General features: G+C 34.6%; 3 protein-coding genes across 3 annotated transcripts in view; 1 reads left to right on the top strand and 2 right to left on the bottom strand.

The window, feature by feature from the left end:
• The window catches only part of LOC125815227 (glyceraldehyde-3-phosphate dehydrogenase, cytosolic), a 613,914-nt gene extending 600,301 nt beyond the window's left edge, over positions 1-13,613 (bottom strand). The window contains exon 1 of the mRNA XM_049494672.1: positions 13,609-13,613. The gene's annotated coding sequence lies outside the window, so the exon portion shown is untranslated. The remainder of the gene's footprint in view (positions 1-13,608) is intronic.
• Positions 1-20,796, bottom strand: part of LOC125815441 (uncharacterized) — a 426,658-nt gene that overhangs the window by 193,193 nt on the left and 212,669 nt on the right. The window lies entirely within an intron of this gene.
• Positions 9,579-12,776, top strand: LOC125815010 (ultraviolet-B receptor UVR8). The gene is made up of 7 exons (XM_049494430.1): positions 9,579-9,683; positions 10,146-10,186; positions 10,317-10,591; positions 10,687-11,036; positions 11,131-11,532; positions 11,753-12,140; positions 12,297-12,776. Exons 3-7 carry the CDS (start codon positions 10,373-10,375, stop codon positions 12,537-12,539), a joined length of 1,602 nt encoding a protein of 533 aa, XP_049350387.1. The 5' UTR covers positions 9,579-9,683; positions 10,146-10,186; positions 10,317-10,372; the 3' UTR covers positions 12,540-12,776.

Here is a 20,796-nt window from a genome sequence, read left to right as displayed (position 1 = left end):
CTTAATCAAATTTTTCGATCGGATTCGAGTCCCCCTGATACCGGGTCACCTTTGTTAGGGAGCTAGTGCTTTATCCCTAATATTTGAACTTTTCATGACAAATCTAAATTTAATCGGACTCAATTATGGATACTGAACATGTAGTAAAAAAACAAAAACAGAAGAAGATTATATGGTGGTAACAACTTGGTTTAAACTCACATGTGATTTAGTCAGATTGGTTTCAAGAGACAATAATCACCAAGATGAAGATTAGACGAGATACAACTATAGGAAATTATTTTAACCAGATTAAAAAAAAATAATAACAAGATTGAAAAGGACTTAGTAAAATAATGGTTCACTCATAAAATTATACTCCCTCCATTCCGTTTTAAGTGATTTTAAAGGGTTTGATTAATTAAAGTGGGTTATTTTTTTTTTCTTTCTAAAAGATCATTAATATGCATAGGAAAATGTAAAAAAGTTTGAACGACTTCTTAAAAAATGGTACTCCCTCCGTCCCATTTTATATGTCATCCCTTTCTATAAATAGTTGGTCCATAATACTTGTTATTTCATAAAATCAATGCATAAATTATCATATTGTTCCTTTTTTACCCTAGTGAGTTATTAGCCTTGAAAATATACATTTGACTAACTTAGAAAAGCTAAGTAAATGATTCATGTTCATTGGTTAAATTAATTAATCAAAATAAATTAATTCATATTCATTGATTGAAAACTTGAGTTCCAAAAAAATTAAATAAGGGTAGAAGGGTAAAATTACATTATTTCTTAATGCAAGTGCAAAGTAAAAATGTGACATATAAAATGGAACGGAGGGAGTAACGACTAAGATGTTAGAGAAATGGAGGCTGTAGTACAACTGTACAAGACAAAGGTGATATCTTGAATTGCACTAATTACATGATTATCAAGCTATTAAATCGTCTAATAAAAGTTTGAGAGAGTGTGATCCAAATAAAGATAAAGAGGGGTGTGTCTATTTCTAAGAATCAATCCAAATTCATGTCGGGTGTTCGACTACAAAAGTCATTCATCTTGTAAAAAAATTGTTAGAACAATATAGGAGCAAGAAAAATACCTTACATGTCATTCATTGACCTAGAAAAGACATATGATAAAGTCCCTAAGGGTCAGAGATCCTTTGAATATGTCTGGAATGTAGAGGTATATATTGAGATATTCTCATAAGTATCTAGAGTAAATTTAGCTATCAATAGTTATTGGTTTGTTAGAAGTAGATTTAGTTTAAATATTTGATTCTAAGCCTATCTATAAGTTGTTAGAGTAGTTCCTTAAAATTAGTCGAGTTAGTTACATTTACTTGTATTTAAGTTGATGTCACAATTTAATAAAGATCATTCAAGTTTGCTTTAATTTGAATCTCTTTATGGTATTAGAGCAAGTTTGGTACCGTGAGATCCCTGCCGCTATAAGAGCGCGAGACACAATCTTGAGCTTTGAAGAACTATTTCAGAAACTAAAAGACCATGAACTCTTTCTCAAACACCAAGATATTGAAAAATCATCCTCAATTATCACGACTGCAGTTGCACGGAGGACCTGGTGTAATGATGAAGTTTGTTGACTTTAATAGTCTGCGTTGAAGAATGTGTGGTGGTTGAAGAATGTGTTGATAGTTGGTAGTGGTGCTAGTTATGATGATGGAGGTGATTGGTAGTAGAGATTAACTATAGTGGTGGTAGTGGCTGATAGGAGTGCTGGAGGTGGTGGTGACCGAAAACGTATGGTAGTAGTAGGCAGTGGTGTTAGTTGTGATGAAGAAATTTATTAGTAGCAGGAATTGACTATAGTGGTGATTGTGGTTGATAGTGGTGGTGGAGATGGCCGCTGCTACAAAGACGATGGTGGTGATGGAAATGGATATACTCATAATGATGGAGGAGGTAAGTGTGTTAGCATTTGATAGTAGTAGTTAACAACGTTGATGGTTGGTGGTAGACGATGCTAGTGCTAGTGGTGGTGGTGGTGGTGGTGGTTGTGATGACAAGGGTGGTTAGTGGTGATAGTGATGGTTGTGATGACAAAGATGGTTAGTGGTGGTGACTCGTGATTGTGGATAGAAAGGTGATGAATATTATCTACACAAGAATACCTCTTAATGATATTAAAACTCAGTTCTAGATCTTAATGATTAAGAACTATTCAGACCCATTAAGTGCCTGAAATCTTAATGAAAACAAATTAACTTAATGATCTAATGTTAGAACCATTCAGATTAAGACATCCATTATGTGCAAACAAATGAGGCCTTACTCAAAACACAATACTCTTGAAAATTATATTCTTCCTTTGTTTTAAAATAAGTGATATTTTTAGCTTACACATATCCTTTAAGAAAATTACTCATTCTTACGTAAAATATATTTTTACCAATTTACCCTTCATAAATATCTTGAAAAGATGTAATTCCTTAATAGTTTTCTTGGTTTTGTAAGCTTTCTCTTATTTAAATAAAGGTAAAATTTTAAAAAAATATTATTAATATCTTCTTGATTATATATAACATCACTTATTTTGAAATGAAGGGAGTACGTGAAAAAAAAAATCCAAGTTGCCTAAGATGAGCTGCTAAGTTACATGGTACAAAAATCTTGGTAGAAGGAAAGCCCAAAAGTCCATGTTCCTAGAATCCTGCTTACGTTTCTATCTCCTTATCTTACATCAACAACATCTATCATGTGCTTAGGCGTTTTGTTTCCCTAAGTTGTCTATGATCACTCCTTATTCCTATCAAGTTCAAGAACCATTATAGATAATGACAAATGGATATAAAAAAGAATTAAAATTAGAACTAATAAATTTCTAGGTATGTCTCTTAACTAAAATCATGGTAACTAAAAAGAATTATATAAATTTTCCATAGTTTATGAATAGTTTGTTCCAAAGTTTTGATGAATTTCGTACTATAAATCATAATGATTAGCTAAGACTCCCGATAAGTCTATCGATCAAAAACTTGAAATAATTCGCTAGGACAAATATATTCTTGGTGATCCATGACTTGTGGCAAATTTATTCATAAGAAACTCTTAGTGATCTGTCAAAACAATTTGTATTAAACTCTTGTTGATCTTCATGAGTTTATTAATTTGAACTTCAGGATTTCCGCTAAGACTTTGCAATCAAGTTCTAATCAAATCTATTTTCACATAGCTTATTTAAACGGGGACTAAAACTTGGTAGTGACATGAAAATAGCATATTTGAGCAAACTTTCCTATAATGGTTGGTAGGGGTGTTCACGGTTTGGATAAAAAATGATTCAAACCGAAAAATCGAACCAAACCGATTAAATGAACCGATTTTATTTAGGGTTTGGTTTGGTTTGGTTTTAGATTTTTTTAAAAACGATAGTCTTTGGTTTGGTTATGGTTTTGTTCGAAAAAAACCGAAGAAATAACCGAACCAAACCGATAAATAATACACATAAATTTTATTATTATACATACATAATATACTATTTTATAAACAATTTTTAAAATCTTATATATGTATTCTTCAAAATTTATTTATAATTTACTTATGAAAGTAAAAATGTCCAAGGTAAGAACATCTATCTTATTGGTTTCATGTATATGAGTGCCTATGACAATTCTTTGTGGGACTAAAAATGTCAATGTCTCTTCCTTTTAGGACAAAACTAGTGAATTTTAAAGCTTTATTCATAGTAAATTCAATAATCGAAAGTTTTGTAATGTCAGTCATTCTAACTATTTTTCGTTTTGAATGGATTATTGTCACTTTTTTCACGTTTTGAATAAATTATTTCTTTTAATTTTATGTATATGGTTAATAACCGAATAACCGAACCAAACCGAATCGAAACCGATAACAACCAAACCGATAAATATATATTATATTAGGTTTGGTTTGGTTTTGATAATAACCGATTAAGTTGGTTTGATTTTGGTTTTGACCAAAAACCGACCCAAACCAACCCGTGAACACCCCTAATGGTTGGTGTTAATATCTAATAATGGTGTTAGTAGTTGGTAGTGTTGATAGTGGTGGCTGAGAATATATTGTGGTTGACGATGTGTTGGTGGTAATTAGTGGTTGTGCTAGTTGTGATGCTGGAGGTGATTGGTAGTAAGAATTGACAATAGTGATGGTGGATGTGATGGCAATAGTGATGGTGGTGGCAGTGGCAGCGACAGAGTAGAATTATAAGTGGATATTATAGGTGTGATAGCAATATACAATATTGATTGACAACAAAGGTGGTTGGTAGATGTGGTTGGTGGTACTGGATGGTTGGCAACAATGATGGTGGTTGACAATAGTAATGGTGGTTGTGATAATGACCAATGATTGTGAATAAAGTGGTGATAAAACTATCCATAAAAAATATATTTAATGATATTAAGACTTTATTCAAGATCTTAATGAACCAAATAAGTTATTAAACCTTAATGTAAAAATAATGCACTTAATGACTTAAAGTCTGAACTATTCAGATCTGCATTAAGTACAAACACATGAGGACTTAGACTTTTTTTGTCTCTGTGTAATCGAGGTGTTTCCTCACCTAAATGTCTCACTTGTCCTGATTTACGGGAAGAGGTTGGGTTGTCCTCGCATTCTTGCTCTCATTTTGTCCTTGCTCCCGCACTTGTTCTTGTACGTTAGGGTGTTCCAGACCTTATAAGTGTAACACTTCACAAATTCTATGCTAAGGATTCGAATCATTCATCGTGAGCGTATCAAATTGAACTAGGTGATATCCTACTTGTACATGCTTGTTAAGTTTCATTCTATATGTGGGAAGTGTATCAGATGTTGTTTAGGGTCATAAGAGACCTCTAACACCAAGTCAAGTTCAAAGTTTTCCTACCAATTAAGTTTCGACATGAGTTCATACAAGTGTTAATTTCAAATTACCATATCTCTAAGATTATGAAGAGATAAGTGGCTCATGACCTATGGAATTAAAGATTTATGAATCTTCTATCCAATGTCACCAACCATTCGTCATTCGTATAGCCAACATATAAACATATGTACCAAGTGTAACCTAGGATCATTTTAATTTATATAAGGAAAATACGTGCCAAGGGTACTTTGACGATGAAAAGTCCGAAGTAATAATTTGTGGTTGGTTTACCATAGATACGCCAACCTGGTCAGTTGGTCCGCGACCAAGTCCGTGTCACGGGGATGAAGCGGACCTCACTATCTACTTGAGCAAAATTTCATCGTTCAATTTCGAGACACAAAGCTAATGTGAAGTCGAACAAAAAATTTATCGATTTTTACTTTTTTAAGGTATTTTTATCCTAAAAATCATTGGGGAGCTATATAAATGGACCTAAACGTGTATGAAATTAATTTTTTCATAATTAAACCCTCTCATTCACTCCTAAATTTCTACGCTAAAGAACTTCAAGAAACTCCAAAGTTAGGGTAATAGTTCTATCTTGAAAATGAAGTCTAATGGTTTCATAATGACTTTTTAATAGCTTTTTAATCATTTTTTGATGAATTCTTGAAAAAGATTATTTTATGAACCCTAGAATCATGAACTATGATTTTCCCCTATATAAATTTTATGATGCTATCATATGTTTACTTGACTAAAATATTATGATATGATATATGTTTCTCTTGAATGTAAAACTATGATACATGAATTGTAGTCACATGACGTGATGATATGAATGAAGTTTATGAAATATGGTCCTTGAATGTTATGAATATGAGCCTTCTAGGATTAACTAGGCTTAGCTTAGATAAATACTCTTTAAACTCATTCAATATCTTTTTCGCCTTATCCTGCTAACAACCTATGAATGTGGGCTAGCCCATGATTACATGAGCTTAATGGAGTTAAATATTTAACCGATAGGGCATAAATCTAAATGGTAAACACCTGAAATTATGTTTATCGACGTAGGTCAAGAATCATACCATTGATTCGGGTGACTCCTTTTATGTACCTAATAAGGGAAAGTTATGGATCCATATGATATGAACACATAGTCTCATACCTAGCAAGGTATGTGATTACTTAACTGATCAAACAAAGATTAGACTGCATGCGTTCATATGGTGGTTTATGTCATTTACACTATTAGATGCTCATAATGAACTAAAATATGATGAAAGAAGTATCCTTAAGGTAATTTAAACGACTTCATCTCTTAACCTTCATATATTACTATTATGACTATGTTAGTTGTTTCTATTAATCTTATATGTATATTATGGTTCATTCCATCATTTTACATATAGTACTATTTCATATGTACTTACGTCCCTTTTGTCAGGGTAATGCATCTTTTTACTGATGCAAGAATTGGTATACATACTCGTTATCAGGCCGCTCTCTAAGTTTCATATCTTCTGCTATTAATGAGCCCCTCTCTATTTTCATGGGACTTAGTCTACATCTTTTCCATACTTTATGTTTATATAGTTATGGTATATTCAGGGTCTTGTTCTAGTAGATAGTACTCAATTATGTTTAGAGGCTTCATAGATAGTCAGCTGATTATGTTTCAGTTTGGGTCTTAGTGTCATTTGACGGCAATTTAAATTCCACGACTCATATTAACTCTACCAATATTTTTAAACTATACTTCTGCCCATGTCTAGATGTATGTTCATATCCAATGTCATGTTATAGATACGCTCGAGCCAACAATGATATAGAGTGTCGGTCACGCTTAGTGTGTGACAGTAAACACCTATATTTCATTGGTTATAACATATCAAGGGTGGAGGGATACTATGGTGAGTGTGGTATATCGTCAAACATATCATCAAGTTTGGACTCAGACATGATAGTAATTTTTCGGGGGAAGTTTTTTTGGGGTGCAACAAAGAGTTATAGCAGCATATCAAAATATTACTATAATTGCCTATTCCCACATAAATGACAAACAGTTTATCGAAACAATTGTCGTTGTAGATAACAATAAAATTAGTAAAAAGGGGTTAAAGACAAGTAAAGCAAGATCAATCAAAATCCTTTTGGTTAAACCAATAAATAAAGATCGAATACAAGAATGTAAATTACAAGAGAAGAAAAGGCACTGAATGCCCTATTTCATCATAACCCTAAAATGAAACTTCTCATCTTCTAGGAGAAAGGTAATCCATGTCGGTCTCTTCTTTGAGAAGGCTCTTTTATTAGCCAAAGCTTATGCTACACTGTGAAAATATTTTAGTAGCACGTGACTGAGCTCCGACATTAAGCTCGAGGGATGATTAGGGTAGACCAATGCTAGACTCGACAATGATCATTGACTTACCCTAGGATCATTATAAGGGTGCTACAGTTGAAAAATGTTTTTTCCCGAGGATTTTGATTGTATTGAGGCAATACCGACTCAATTCATGATGAGGATTGCTACTTCATGATTCTCCCGCGGATCAAGGTAAGAAAATCCAACGTCTCTTCGATTTGGATTCAGCCATGTATCATAATTTGATTCCTTTACCAAGCACGAATTTTACCCCTTACAATTATCTAATAAGAAATTATACAAATGATCTCCTTTGGTGGCTCAAGCTAATTAGTGGCCTAAAGCCAAAAATAAGTTGAAGGGCCTAAATTTTAATTATTTTTTTATATCTGAGATTCAAGTTATTTCTTTCTTTTAATAATTTTTTTTTTTTTTTATGATCTTAAACTAAATATATATATATATATATATATTTAATCTTGTGGTCTTAAACATATAATGTGGAAGTTAAATTTAAAAATTGATCCATAAAAAAGAAACATTCTTTAATGTTTCAAAACAAATTAAAACATTCTTTATTTTTTTTATTTTTAAAAAAATGCTTAAGATAATTTTATTATTACTAAAAAAATTAAGCCCTTCGATTTTGGGGACATAAGGCATATGCCTAGTTTTTAAAGGCATTGAGACATCCGTGCCTTAATATAAGTATTGTATTGAAACTTAGGGCCCGTTTGGCCATGCGATATGATATCATGATATGAAATCATGATATGGTATCATGATATGGAATCATGAGATGAAATTGAAGGTTTGTTTGGACATGCGATATGGAATTTTTGTGTTGTATATTTTCTCATAAACATAAAAATCCCATAATTTGTAAAACTATTAAAATAACCCCAATTGTTTATTCAATCTTATCAAATAAACAAAAATTATAAAATCGCATAATAAATGATTACAAAGTTATTTGTTCTTCAGTTAAATAATTGTTTCATCTAACTTTAATTTAATTAAAAAAAATTGAACATAAATTGTACTTGATATGTTCATATCTCTCAACTACTCTTACAAATAACCTATAAAGTAGAAAAAAAACATTCATTAGTGAGTAAATATTAACTTAGAAGTTAAATGCACTAAGATAAAAATTAACAAACATCACTAACTTCTAACTATTTACAAGAAAAATCAATAGTTAAATATTATTGAATAACGAAATTTTAAAAAGTTACCACAAGTTTGAGTCAAAAACACTTCTAATAAAATTTAATCAAAAAAATTATAACTAGTCCACTTGACTAAATATTAATAACTAATTGATCAAATTTTCCTAAGTCCTCAATCAATCGGACTTGATATCCTTCAATCATGTGAACGAACATTTTGCAAATACTAAGATTAAGAAAGTGCGGCACCGCCAATGAAAATTGTATTTTATCAATATTATGCTTAGTCATAAGATTAAGACGTTTTTTTTTATTATGAAAAATAAAAAAAGTATTACTCCCTTTGTTCTCATTTATATTCACCAAATGAATTTCTACTTTATCATTTATATTCACCAAATTTAAAGTGATAATAAATTTTATATTGGTGAGAATAATAAATTTTAAAAAGTAATGATGTCATTATAAATTTTATTTACATATGAAACAAATGGTTAGTAGATATAAATGTGGGGTTGTTTTAACAAAATATAAACTCATGGATCAATTATTGTATTAAAATATCTCAAATCATGATATGAAATCACATGGTGATTCCATATCATGGTTTTTGGAGAATATGATATCACCTCTCATGATATGAAATCGTGAGATGAAATCAGCGTAAAATCGCATGTCCAAACGCTGATTTCATCTCACGACATCATACCGTGATATGATATCGCATGGCCAAACGCCTACTTAAACTCTATTAGCAATCCATCAAGTATAGTAGTAATTCCCATCCTCCAAGGGTAAAAGTACAAACAAAAAATGGTAGTAGTCTAAGATTTACCCACAAGGTAACAAAAGAAGGGTGACGTGCAAAAAGCAACTAGCGTAGTTTGAGGGTACACAGCAATGATGGATATGCAATGTGTGGTGTCAGTATATATATAAGCAAAGGCCATCCAAACCTCTAACTTTGCCTTTTTCTTCTTCAAAGACACCTCATCATCTTTCCTTCGGTTCCACCCTTTATATATATATATATATAAATTTCTCAGAAAAAATGAACTAATCTCTCTCTCTTGAAAATTGAATTTCTTTCAAGAAACAATATCCCATCAAATCACCTATTTTTTCTGCTTATATTGTTATCCAAAAAAGTAAAAATAAAAGTGAAAAAAATAAAAGCTTGATCAGTCTTTTTGATCTGATACCCACTTGATTACTCATCTTGTTTGATCAAAATTGTATAGATTTCTTGAAAAAATTCATATGGGTTTTGAGGAATCTTTGGGGCTCTTTCTCATGTAATAATTTTATGTTTTTTCTTGATTTTGATGTTTTCTTGGATCTTTGATGATCAAAATATACAGACTTTAAGAGTTACCCATCAAAATTCTCACTTGTGTTTTGATTTTGATGATGAATTGAACTTGTAGATAGGATCATCTGATGATCTTTAGACCTTTAGCATAATGAAGATTGAAACTTTTTTATGTCAGATTGATTGATCATCAATTTTGTTTTGTGGGGTGGGGTGATATAGGAATATCCTTTGTTGAAAAATTGGTATTTTGGTATCCTTGACGTTACAGTTATCTTTGGCTTTCTGTATCTGTAACCCTTGAGTTGGGTTTTCTTGTAGAATCTGTCTTTGTTGCTTGTTGCTGTAAATTACTGTTTTTCTTCACTTTTTTTTGTGGTTTTGAATGCAAGTCCTCTATGTTGGACCAATCTTTTGAGTGATGATGATTTTCTATTGTTTGTAGGTCTGAGGCTTGAAATTTTTATGATCAGCTTCTAATTTAAGGTAAAACTTCAAGATTCTTGAATTGGTACTTGTTAAAAATGGAAACTTTTTGGTGGGATGATTATTGGAATGTGCTCAGAGTTGTAATTTTTGGTTTTTCTATGTATGTGCATTTTTGGGCTTTTTATAGTGATTTAGAAATCCTCCCATTGCTTAATTTGGGCACTGCAGAATCTAGCAGTGCCCATGGACGCTTCGACGAGTGGAACCTCGAGTGTTCAATACCATAACATTGCTGAACAACCTATTGCTGCTACTATTGTAAACTCAACATTTCAAAGACAAGTGAGGCACTGTTTTGGGAATGCGACTCCTGGCGAATTCCCATTGTCAGCTAACCCGTCTATCGTTCTTCATGTGCTTACTGGATGTAATTTGGATCCACAGGACCTTGCAACTCTAGAGGCAAGTGTTTATTTACTTGGTGTTGTATATATTATGTCATTAATTTGGCTTAGAATTGATGGTGCTGCTCATTTCCTTTATAATGTGTTTTGCAGGCTACTTGCTCATTCTTTCGGCAGCCTGCAAACTTTGCACCCGATAATGAGCTCTCCTTAGCGGAGTTGGCAGCTCTTGATATGTGCCGAAAAAGAGCTATATTTAAGCCAATGACTCAGGAGCAATGTCATGATCTGAAGCTAAAATGTGGGGGCTCCTGGAAGCTTGTTCTAAGATTCCTGCTAGCTGGGGAAGCATGTTCCAGGCGGGAAAAATCACACGCAGTAGCTGGCCCTGGTCATAGTATTGCTGTGAGTTCAAAAGGAGTTGCGTACTCATTCGGGTCTAACAGCTCAGGGCAGCTTGGAAATGGAACCACAGAAGAGGAATGGCGGCCTCACCCGATTAGGTTCCTAATTTTCTATATATATATATACACCTCAAGTTGTATGGCTAAGTGAATTGAGAAACGCAGGGAGTTTAATAGAGCTTCTATTTTCCAGATCACTTCAAGGCATTCGTGTTATTCAGGCAGCTGTAGGGGCTGGCAGGACTATGCTGATCAGTGACACTGGGAAGGTGTATGCATTTGGCAAAGAATCGTTTGGCGAAGCTGAGTATGGTATCCAAGGAAGTAAAGTAGTGACAACTCCTCAGCTGGTTGAATCTTTAAAAGACATCTTTGTTGTACAAGCTGCAATTGGGAATTTCTTCACTGCCGTATTATCAAGAGAAGGAAGGGTTTATACATTCTCTTGGGGAAATGAAACTAAACTTGGTCATCAAACTGAGCAAGCTGATCTGGAACCCCGTCCATTATTAGGCGCATTAGAGAATATTCCAGTGGTGCAAATTGCAGCAGGATATTGCTACCTTCTTGCTCTGGCTTGTCAACCTAGTGGCATGTAAGTCACCTTTTAGAAAGTGTGTTTCATTGACTTGAGACTAAGTGACTTTATACCAAATTACGCTGATATACGCATGTTGATCACTCAATGTGCAACCCTAGCAAGCGATTATTTCAAATACTCTAACGAGAATCTAAATGTTTTCTCATTAAGCATCATATTATGTGTACCATATCAATAAATGATTTCTTTGACATCTTCTTTTTGCCAACATCAGGTCTGTGTATTCTGTTGGTTGTGGATTGGGTGGAAAGCTTGGTCATGGAACACGAACTGATGAAAAAGTCCCGAGGTTAATTGAACAATTTCAGACTTTGAATATTCAGCCTGCAGTTGTTGCAGCTGGGGCTTGGCATGCTGCTGTTGTTGGGAAAGATGGAAGGGTCTGTACATGGGGTTGGGGCCGTTATGGGTGCTTGGGTCACGGTAATGAAGATTGTGAATCAGCTCCTAAGGTAGTGGAAGCACTAAGCAACGTAAAAGCTGTTTATGTTGCTACAGGGGACTATACAACCTTTGTGGTTTCTGATGACGGAAATGTTTATTCATTTGGTTGTGGAGAATCATCTAGTCTAGGACATAATACTGCTGCTGCTGAAGCACAGGTTTGCCCTTGTCATAATATTGTTTTTTCGTCCACAATGAGATGCGGGATATAGTTTTAGAAGTCTATTTGCCTTGCTTACTCGTTGTTTTCATCTGTTCTGGGAATTCATTTACCTTTTTCTCTTTTAAAAGTTTCCCCTTTTTTACTAATGCAGGGTAACAGGCACTCAAATGTTCTATTCCCCGAGGTTGTAACATCATTGAAGCAGCTGAATGAAAGAGTGGTGCAAATAAGCCTCACTAATTCAATATACTGGAATGCCCACACATTTGCATTGACAGAATCTGGTAAGCTGTATGCATTTGGCGCGGGCGATAAGGGACAGCTAGGTGTGGAGCTCAGTGCCAACCAAACCGAAAGGGCAATCCCAGAGCAGATTGACATTGATCTCAGTTAAACATAGATTATTCCTGCTCTTTCACATATTTATGCATTGCTAGTTTTATTGTTCTCATTAACCTCATCGTGCATTATATCTGCTGTTTAATTTCCATCTGTAAATAGAAAACAAACGATTGTGAAGAAGCATAGGTTTTTAGGATCTGCACAAGTTTAACCTCCTAAGAATTTGTTGGCTCTTGGCCACAAGCAAGTAAATAGTTGATACAATTCGTTAAGGTTGATTTTTCATTTATTTGCTCTGCTCATTTTAACCTTTCAATTCTATGTTCTTCTGCTAGATTGACAAAACATACATGTAATGATTTAGAGCATACTCATTCTGAACTCACCGACTTTAGATCCCAAGTTTGCCTCCATTACACACTATAATCACTAGGATTATGCTATAGATGTGTCGACATTGGCTTCGACGATTGAGAGGATTGGGTTTGGAATGCTAGAGGAAATTTGTGAATTTATTTATTGGTTTAGTAAGAAGGGGATATAACCATTTGAACTTTCTATGCCCCTTTGCTTTTTCTAATTGTTCTCCTCTAGTTTGTTTGTTTGTTTTTTTTTTTTTTTGTTGCATTTTCGACGTGGCTAGATCTCTAAGGGGTCGTTTGGTACAAGGGATGGGATAAATAAGGATATCTCTCCTATGAGAATTGCATGATGAGACTATTTTACCCCCACCTTATTATGGAATAGTAATATCACCATTTTAGTACCTATGGTGGGATAAAATAATCCTAGAATTAGCTAATATCTCACATCAAACATGGAAAAAATTATTACCTAAATGTATTCTTATCTTACGTATCAAACAATCCATTCATGTTATATTATGCCTTTGGAGGTGAATTCATGATTTTAAATTGATGGATTCGACCATTAACATCCGTAACACTAAATTATTGGTTATACTTTAACAATTATGAGTTTATATTAAATTAATGTTTGTTGATAATTTTATGAGTTTTTTTTTATACAAAAAATTATGTTCTGCTTTGAAAGCATTGGATCTACCCTTGTATGCATGATGAACTTTAAAGTGGAAAATAAACGGTTTGACTATAGATTTTAAAGTATGAAATTTGAGTTTTTTAAGTACTGATTGTCACGATCCAGACCGTCGTGATTGACACCCACACTAACCATCCGGTGGGAAAATCACTACTACAACTCAAACTAAGCAACTTAAACAATACTAAGGCAAATAAGTTACGGAAGTAAATTAATTAACTAAACAAATGCGGAATAAACAACCTAGAACCTGAAAGTCAATGTGCCAAAACATCTAAACAAATTATCCAAGTCTAAACAAGAAGGGATACATCCCCAAACTAATGAACTAATCAACCAACTAGAACAAATATCTATGTTCGGAAATGATGGACATAGACGAAAGAGAATTCCATGGCAGCTCGGAAGAATTGGCTCACCCTTGAATTCGAAGCAACGATCACTGATCTTCTATGCGAGGTCTATCAATAGTCGCGTGAAGATGCCCTGTACTCAACAAAAATAAGAGCAAGTGTAGAATCAGTATACAGCCACAGTGTACTGGTAGGTACACGCGGCTATCCCACTAGTGCAACATAAGCAAGTCAAACAACATTATAATCACATGCATATTCATCAATATATACAACATCATTAACATGAAGAATCAACAACACATTTCACATTTATCATCACATCATTGGTCCTCTCATGGAACCCAAACCCAAACAGTTAGCATATCGGAACGTGGCAATTCGATCCAAGTTAGTTATGCCGGAACGTGGCAATTCGATCCAAGTTAGTTATGCCGGAACGTGGCAATTCGATCTCATTCACACACCACAATCACAAACACAAGTACATCATCAAGATCATACATTTAAGTCATGATTTCATGGCAATGATATTCATCTATCTCGTTTACAACAAGTGTGATCAACATTGCAACATTCATACATACATAAGTATCACAATGAAGCAAGAACAAGCATACATCACACAAACATAGAAACACAATCATCACCTACCTCAAAGCAAACTTGAAACCCTAAGAAACTTTATCCTTCCTTTTCCGAATTCGTTCCGCTTGTTCTTGGTCTACAAACAATCAATATAATGCGAGAATCAATAAACAATTATTAATTACCCGAATTACCAACAAATCTAACAAACTCTAGATCAACCCATGATCTCAATCATCCAATTAAGGGTTGTTTCCACCATAGATTCAAGATTAAAACCCTCCCCCATCAATATTCACCCATTTTATTACGTTCTACATTTAGCCTCAAGAATGGTGAAAAATGAGTATGAGTCGCCTGGGGGTCGTTCCTTAGCTCTAAAAGTTGAAAAGTGCATAATGAGGTCGTTTAGGGGTTTATTAACGACTTTAATTCGCGTCGGGCCCGCTACGCGGCCACTACCCCGCCACAGCGGCGATGCCACAACGGAAATAACTCTCGCCAAAGCGGCATTCTTGAACCAATGAGTTATTCGTCTTTCACCTACGATTTTAAGTCACGTCGTACCCGCCACAGTAACCCTAATCCCATTATAGCGGCTCCGCCAGAGCGGCCAAACCCAGCTCCAAAGAGGCCAAAATGAAATAGAGAGATATTTAAAGAATTCCAAAATTTCCCTTTCACAACACACTTCTAACCCACGACACTAAAAAAATACCTTTTGTGCTAAGATCGATTCCGAGAGTTCTACTTGCTCGAATTCAGTTTCGTAAAGTCGTACGGATTCCTTAACAAGTTAGCGATCTACTCATGCAGTAAAAACCATAATTACTCCACTCGATTGTTACCAGATATCCCTACCCCTTGGACTCCGATTTACTCCAAATCTGGACAAGGTTGGAAAAATTTAAATACTACGAAAAAGTTTTCCCGACCCCAAATTTTCCTGCGTTGGCATTTCTATAACGACGGCACCCGATCGTTACAATAGATACCAATTTACCTATCACTCATCCCCGAGTGACAAAACTTAAGAAAAATAAGCTAAGGAAAGAAAGATGTAGTACCTAATGCGACGAACAATTGGGGATACTTTTCTCGCATGTCCCTTTTGATTTCCCAAGTAGCTTCCTCAACTAGACGATGCTTTCGTTGAACTTTCACGGACTTAATCTCATTGGTCCTCAACTTACGCACATCACAATCAAGAATAGCAATCGGTTCCTCCTCATATTTGAGGTCCTTGTCTAGCACAATTGAGTCCAACTTAATGATATAATCTCTGTCACCATGATATCTCTTCAACATAGACACATGAAATACCGGATGAACACTGGATAGATTAGGGGGTAGAGCCAATATATACGCCACCGGCCCTACACATTCAAGAACCTCAAAGGGACCAATATATCACGGACTAAACTTGTCCTTCTTACCAAATCTCATCACCCCTTTCATGGGTGATACCTTAAGAAGAACGTTCTCACCAGTCTGAAATTTCAGGTCTCTTACCTTATGATCCGCATACTTCTTCTGTCTACTCTGGGCTGCTTAAAGTTTAGCTTGAATACTCCTCACTATATCTTGAGCATCCTTCACTAAATCAACCTCCAAAGGTTTCACATCTCCAGCCTCAAACCATCTTATGGGTGATCTACATCCCCTCCCATATAATGCCTCAAATGGTGTCATATCAATATTGGAGTAATAACTATTATTATAGGAGAATTCACACAAAGGTAGAAACTTATCCCAATGCCCTCCAAAGTCAATCACATTCCCTCAACATGTCTTCTAATACTTGAATAGTCTTCTTTGAATGTTCGTTTGTTTGTGGATGGAAGGTTGTACTAAAAGTGAGTTGTGTGTCCAATTCATCATGTAATTTCCTCCAAAACTTGGATGTGAATTCGGTACCACGGTATGAGATGATAGAAAGGGGCACCCCATGCAACCTCACTATCTCTTTCACATAAACTTTAGCCAATTGTTCAACATTATAATTTATTCTTATCGAAATAAAATGGGCTGACTTGGTCAATCTATCAACCACTACCCAAATAGAATCGAACTTCCACAAAGTCTTGGGAAGACCAACCACAAAATCCATAGCTATTATTTTCCACTTCCATTACGAAATTGGCATTTTTTAAGTAAACTTGCAGGCCTTTGATGTTCATATTTCACTTATTGGCAATTTTGACACTTCGCCACAAACTTCACTATGTCTTTTTTCATGCCCGACCACCAATAAATTCGTTTCAGATCTCTATACATCTTGGTCACACCCAGATAAATAGAATATCGCGAACCATGAGATTCTGCCAACAATTTTTGAATCAAGTCATCAACTCGAGGAACACAAATCCTCCATTTAACACTGAGTACACCATCCGCATCAAGAGTGGTCTCTTGTGCCTTACCATTCGCCATATTCTCCTTGAGTTCGTTCAAATTTTCATCCTCAAATTATTTGGCCTTGATCTCCTCAATGAACGTGGCATTAACTTCAATGCTAGCTAACACCCCACCTCTTTCAGAGTTGCCCAACTGCATGAATTTGGACTCTAAGGTCTGAAATTCCTTGGCCAAAGGTCGCTTGGTTACACTCAAGTAAGCTAAGCTACCCATACTTACCTCTTTTCGACTCAAAGCGTCTGCCACAACATTAGCCTTACCCAGATGGTATTGAATGGTCACATCATAATCTTTAAGTAACTATATCCATCTTCGTTGTCTCAAATTCAGATCCTTTTGAGTGAACACATGTTGCAAACTACGATGATCGGTAAACACTTCACACCTAACACAATAAAGATAATACCGCCAGATCTTAAAAGCAAATACTATCGCTGCCAACTCTAAATCATGGGTTGGATAGTTTCTCTCATTCACCTTCAATTGGTGCGACGCATAGGCTATAACACTATTATCCTGCATTAACACAACTCCCAATCCAGAATGAGAAGCATCACAATAAACTATAAAGTCTTTACCTTCTACCGGTAATGCTAGAATGGGCGCGGTGGTCAAGAGAGTCTTTAGCTTTTGAAAGCTCTCCTCACATTTTTCAGTCCATTCAAATGACATATCCTTTTTGGTCAAATTGGTCAAGTGAGTAGCAAATGAAGCAATATTCTTAACAAATCGACGATAATAGCTAGCGAGTCCCACAAAACTCATAAGTTCCGTCACAAAGCTAGGCCTAACCCAATTCCAACCGCTTCAATATTTTGAGGATCTACCATTACACCTTATTTTGACACTACATGTCCCCAAAATGCAACTGATTTCAACCAAAATTCACACTTTGAAAATTTAGCATATAACTTTTGTTTCCCAAGAACACCCAAAACAGTGCGAAAATGGTTGTCATGCTCTTCTTCACTTTTCGAATAAACCAAAATATCATCAATAAAGACTATCACAAAGGAATCAAGAAATGGATTGAACACCCCATTCATCAAACTCATGAAAGTTGCAGGCGCATTAGTCAAACGAAAAGACAAAACCAAAAACTCATAGTGCCCATACAAGTTCTAAACACCATCTTGGGCACATCCTCAGGCCTAATTTTCAATTGATGGTAACCGAATCTTAGATCAATCTTTTGAGAAAACCGCTGCACCTTGCAATTAGTCAAAAAGATCATCTATTCTAGGCAAGGGATACCTATTTCGAATAGTGACTCTATTTAATTGCCGGTAATCTATACACATTCTCATACTACCATCTTTCTTCTTAACAAACAAAACTGGAGCACCCCATGGGGAAGCACTAGGGCGAATAAATCATTTATCAATGAACTCTTGGATTTAAGACTTAAGCTCTCTTAATTCTACCGGAGCCATGCAATATGGAGGGGTAGTAATGGGATGAGTACTAGGCTCTTAAATCAATGCAAAAATCTATATCTCTATCTGGAGGCATACCGGGTAAGTCATTAGAAAACACTTCACTAAATTCAAACACCACATGAATAGACCCAACAGATGGAGCCTCAATCTCAACATCTCTAACATGAGCCAAATAAGCCAAACAATCCTGCTCTACTAACTTACTAGCTTGAATGGAGGATATAATCTTAGCTTGCTTAGGCTCGTACACCCCTTCTCACTCTAATTTTTCCCTTCCCAAAATTTCTAGAGTTACAGACCTAGTATTACAATTAAGCACAGCATAATAGGGGGACAACCAAGTCATGCCTAAGATTATGTCAAAGTCAATCATATCCAAAATCACCAAATCAGCCCAAGTCTGAAAACCCATAAACACAATAGGACAAGCACGATAGACATGGGTAACTATGGATGACTCTCCAACTGGGGTAGAAACACGAATAGGGGCGTCAAGAATATCACAAATCATCTCAAAATCATAGGCAAATCTCACAAATACATACAAATAAGTAGAACCCGGATCAAACAACACACTAGCCATCCAGTCACAGACCAGAATAGTACATGTGATCACCGTGTCGGACGCCTCCGCCTCTTTTTTGCCCGAAAAAGCATAACATTGAGCCCTATCATCTTTTTGAGCTACTTCCCTACCTGGTTGCGCGTTACCCCTACCTCTATTATCATTACCATTACCATTTCCTCTACCTCCACGGCCTCGCTGATTACTTTCTCGCCCACCTTGTGGATGTCCTTTACCATTATTATTATTCTCCGTGGGTACCATTGCTCTAGACTACTGCTGTTGCGCGGAATCTAACACACGTGGATGGGGACAATCTCTCATCATATGCACAGGCTCTCCACAATTGTAGCAAGTACGATCAAAAGATGGTTTGCATCACTACAAGAAAAATGATCTTTAGCGAGGGAAAATTCGATCGTTGAAAGTTTAAATCCGGTCGTTGTATGTCAATAACGACCGAAAAAGATTTGGTCGTCACCGGTCGCTAATAGCCCCGTCGTAAAAAGTTAACGACCGGATTTGAAGTTCGGTCGTTAAAGATATTTTAGCGACGAAGAATATTCCGGTCGTTATATATACTTTTTAGCGACCAATTTTCCTTTCGCTATTGTAAAATTTCCCTACGCTAATACCTATTTAACTATCTGACAATCAGTCGTTAACAAGTTTTAAAAAACCCATTTTCCTTTGCTAATGTGAAATAATCATAAATCTAATTACAAAATTATGTTTTTCCCAATGATTATCAAATAGTAGTAATTATTATTTCATATGCTTTGAGAAGCCCATATATTTACACCCGCGTCCAAAATGAAACCCATCAATCAATACTAATATAAAACTTTACTGTCAATTACAAATATTTAAAGAATCACAAATACAAATGTATACATCTAAATTGATGACATTATTCTTGTCAAATCCTAAAATTATCATATTTGTACAAATTACACCATCTTTTTATTTTACCAAAAATGAAATAAAAGACATTTTTAAAACATTCAAACCAAACAATAAAAACTCCATTTGCTTCAACTTGCTCTATATATTGTCTACAAGGGCACATTCTTTAGACTTCAAATATTTCATCTGTCAAAAGAATAAATTCATATCAGTTTAATGACGGAACTACTACTACCAGCTTTATTTAGAAAATAAATGACTAATTTATTTACCATACAATTAACTAAATTATTAAAGCAAATATCATTTGCTTGGAACTAATGCAACAAAATTGATTCAGAAAGTTCATCTTATGTATTTCAATAGGATAAAATTTATACTTCAAGCCAATAAAAGGTTCTAAAATTACAAGCTAAGGCAAAGGAAGGTTCTACTAATTGAATTATCTAGCTATTGTTTTAATTAATATGGAAATGCAAAAAATGCAATCTAAATACCCATAATAAGCATAATGAAATCATATATGACTACTGAGAAAAAATTGAAAGAAATCAATAATCCATATTTTGTTAAATTTAGCACTAAAAGATATCCTAAATTAATTTACAAATACTTATTATGTCATAGTTTGTAGATAACTTACTAACATAGTAAAGTATGTTTAAATTTTAACTAGAGCATAACAAAAAATTACTAATATAAGAATTATTTATAGCTCAAAAATGAATTCAAAATACAAAAAATTCACATATATCCCTTAATATTAAAAAATTTACACATCAATAGTAAATATATATTTAGTGGACATACCCTTTAATTGCAAAAATAGTAGCAAGTTCAAGTTGTCGCTTGTACAAATCCTTTGATAGCACTAAGATTCACCTACCTATGCATAGCCAAAATTTAGTTTTTAGTTTTTTCTTCTTCTGCTTCTTTTGATTGGAAAGCAAACATCATCAGCTACTAAATACTAATATA

This window comes from Solanum verrucosum, unplaced genomic scaffold (genome assembly GCF_900185275.1).
Source record: "Solanum verrucosum unplaced genomic scaffold, falcon-dt-bn FXZP01000085.1, whole genome shotgun sequence".
Lineage (NCBI taxonomy): Eukaryota > Viridiplantae > Streptophyta > Magnoliopsida > Solanales > Solanaceae > Solanum > Solanum verrucosum.
This window is presented reverse-complemented; position numbering and strand designations above follow the sequence as displayed.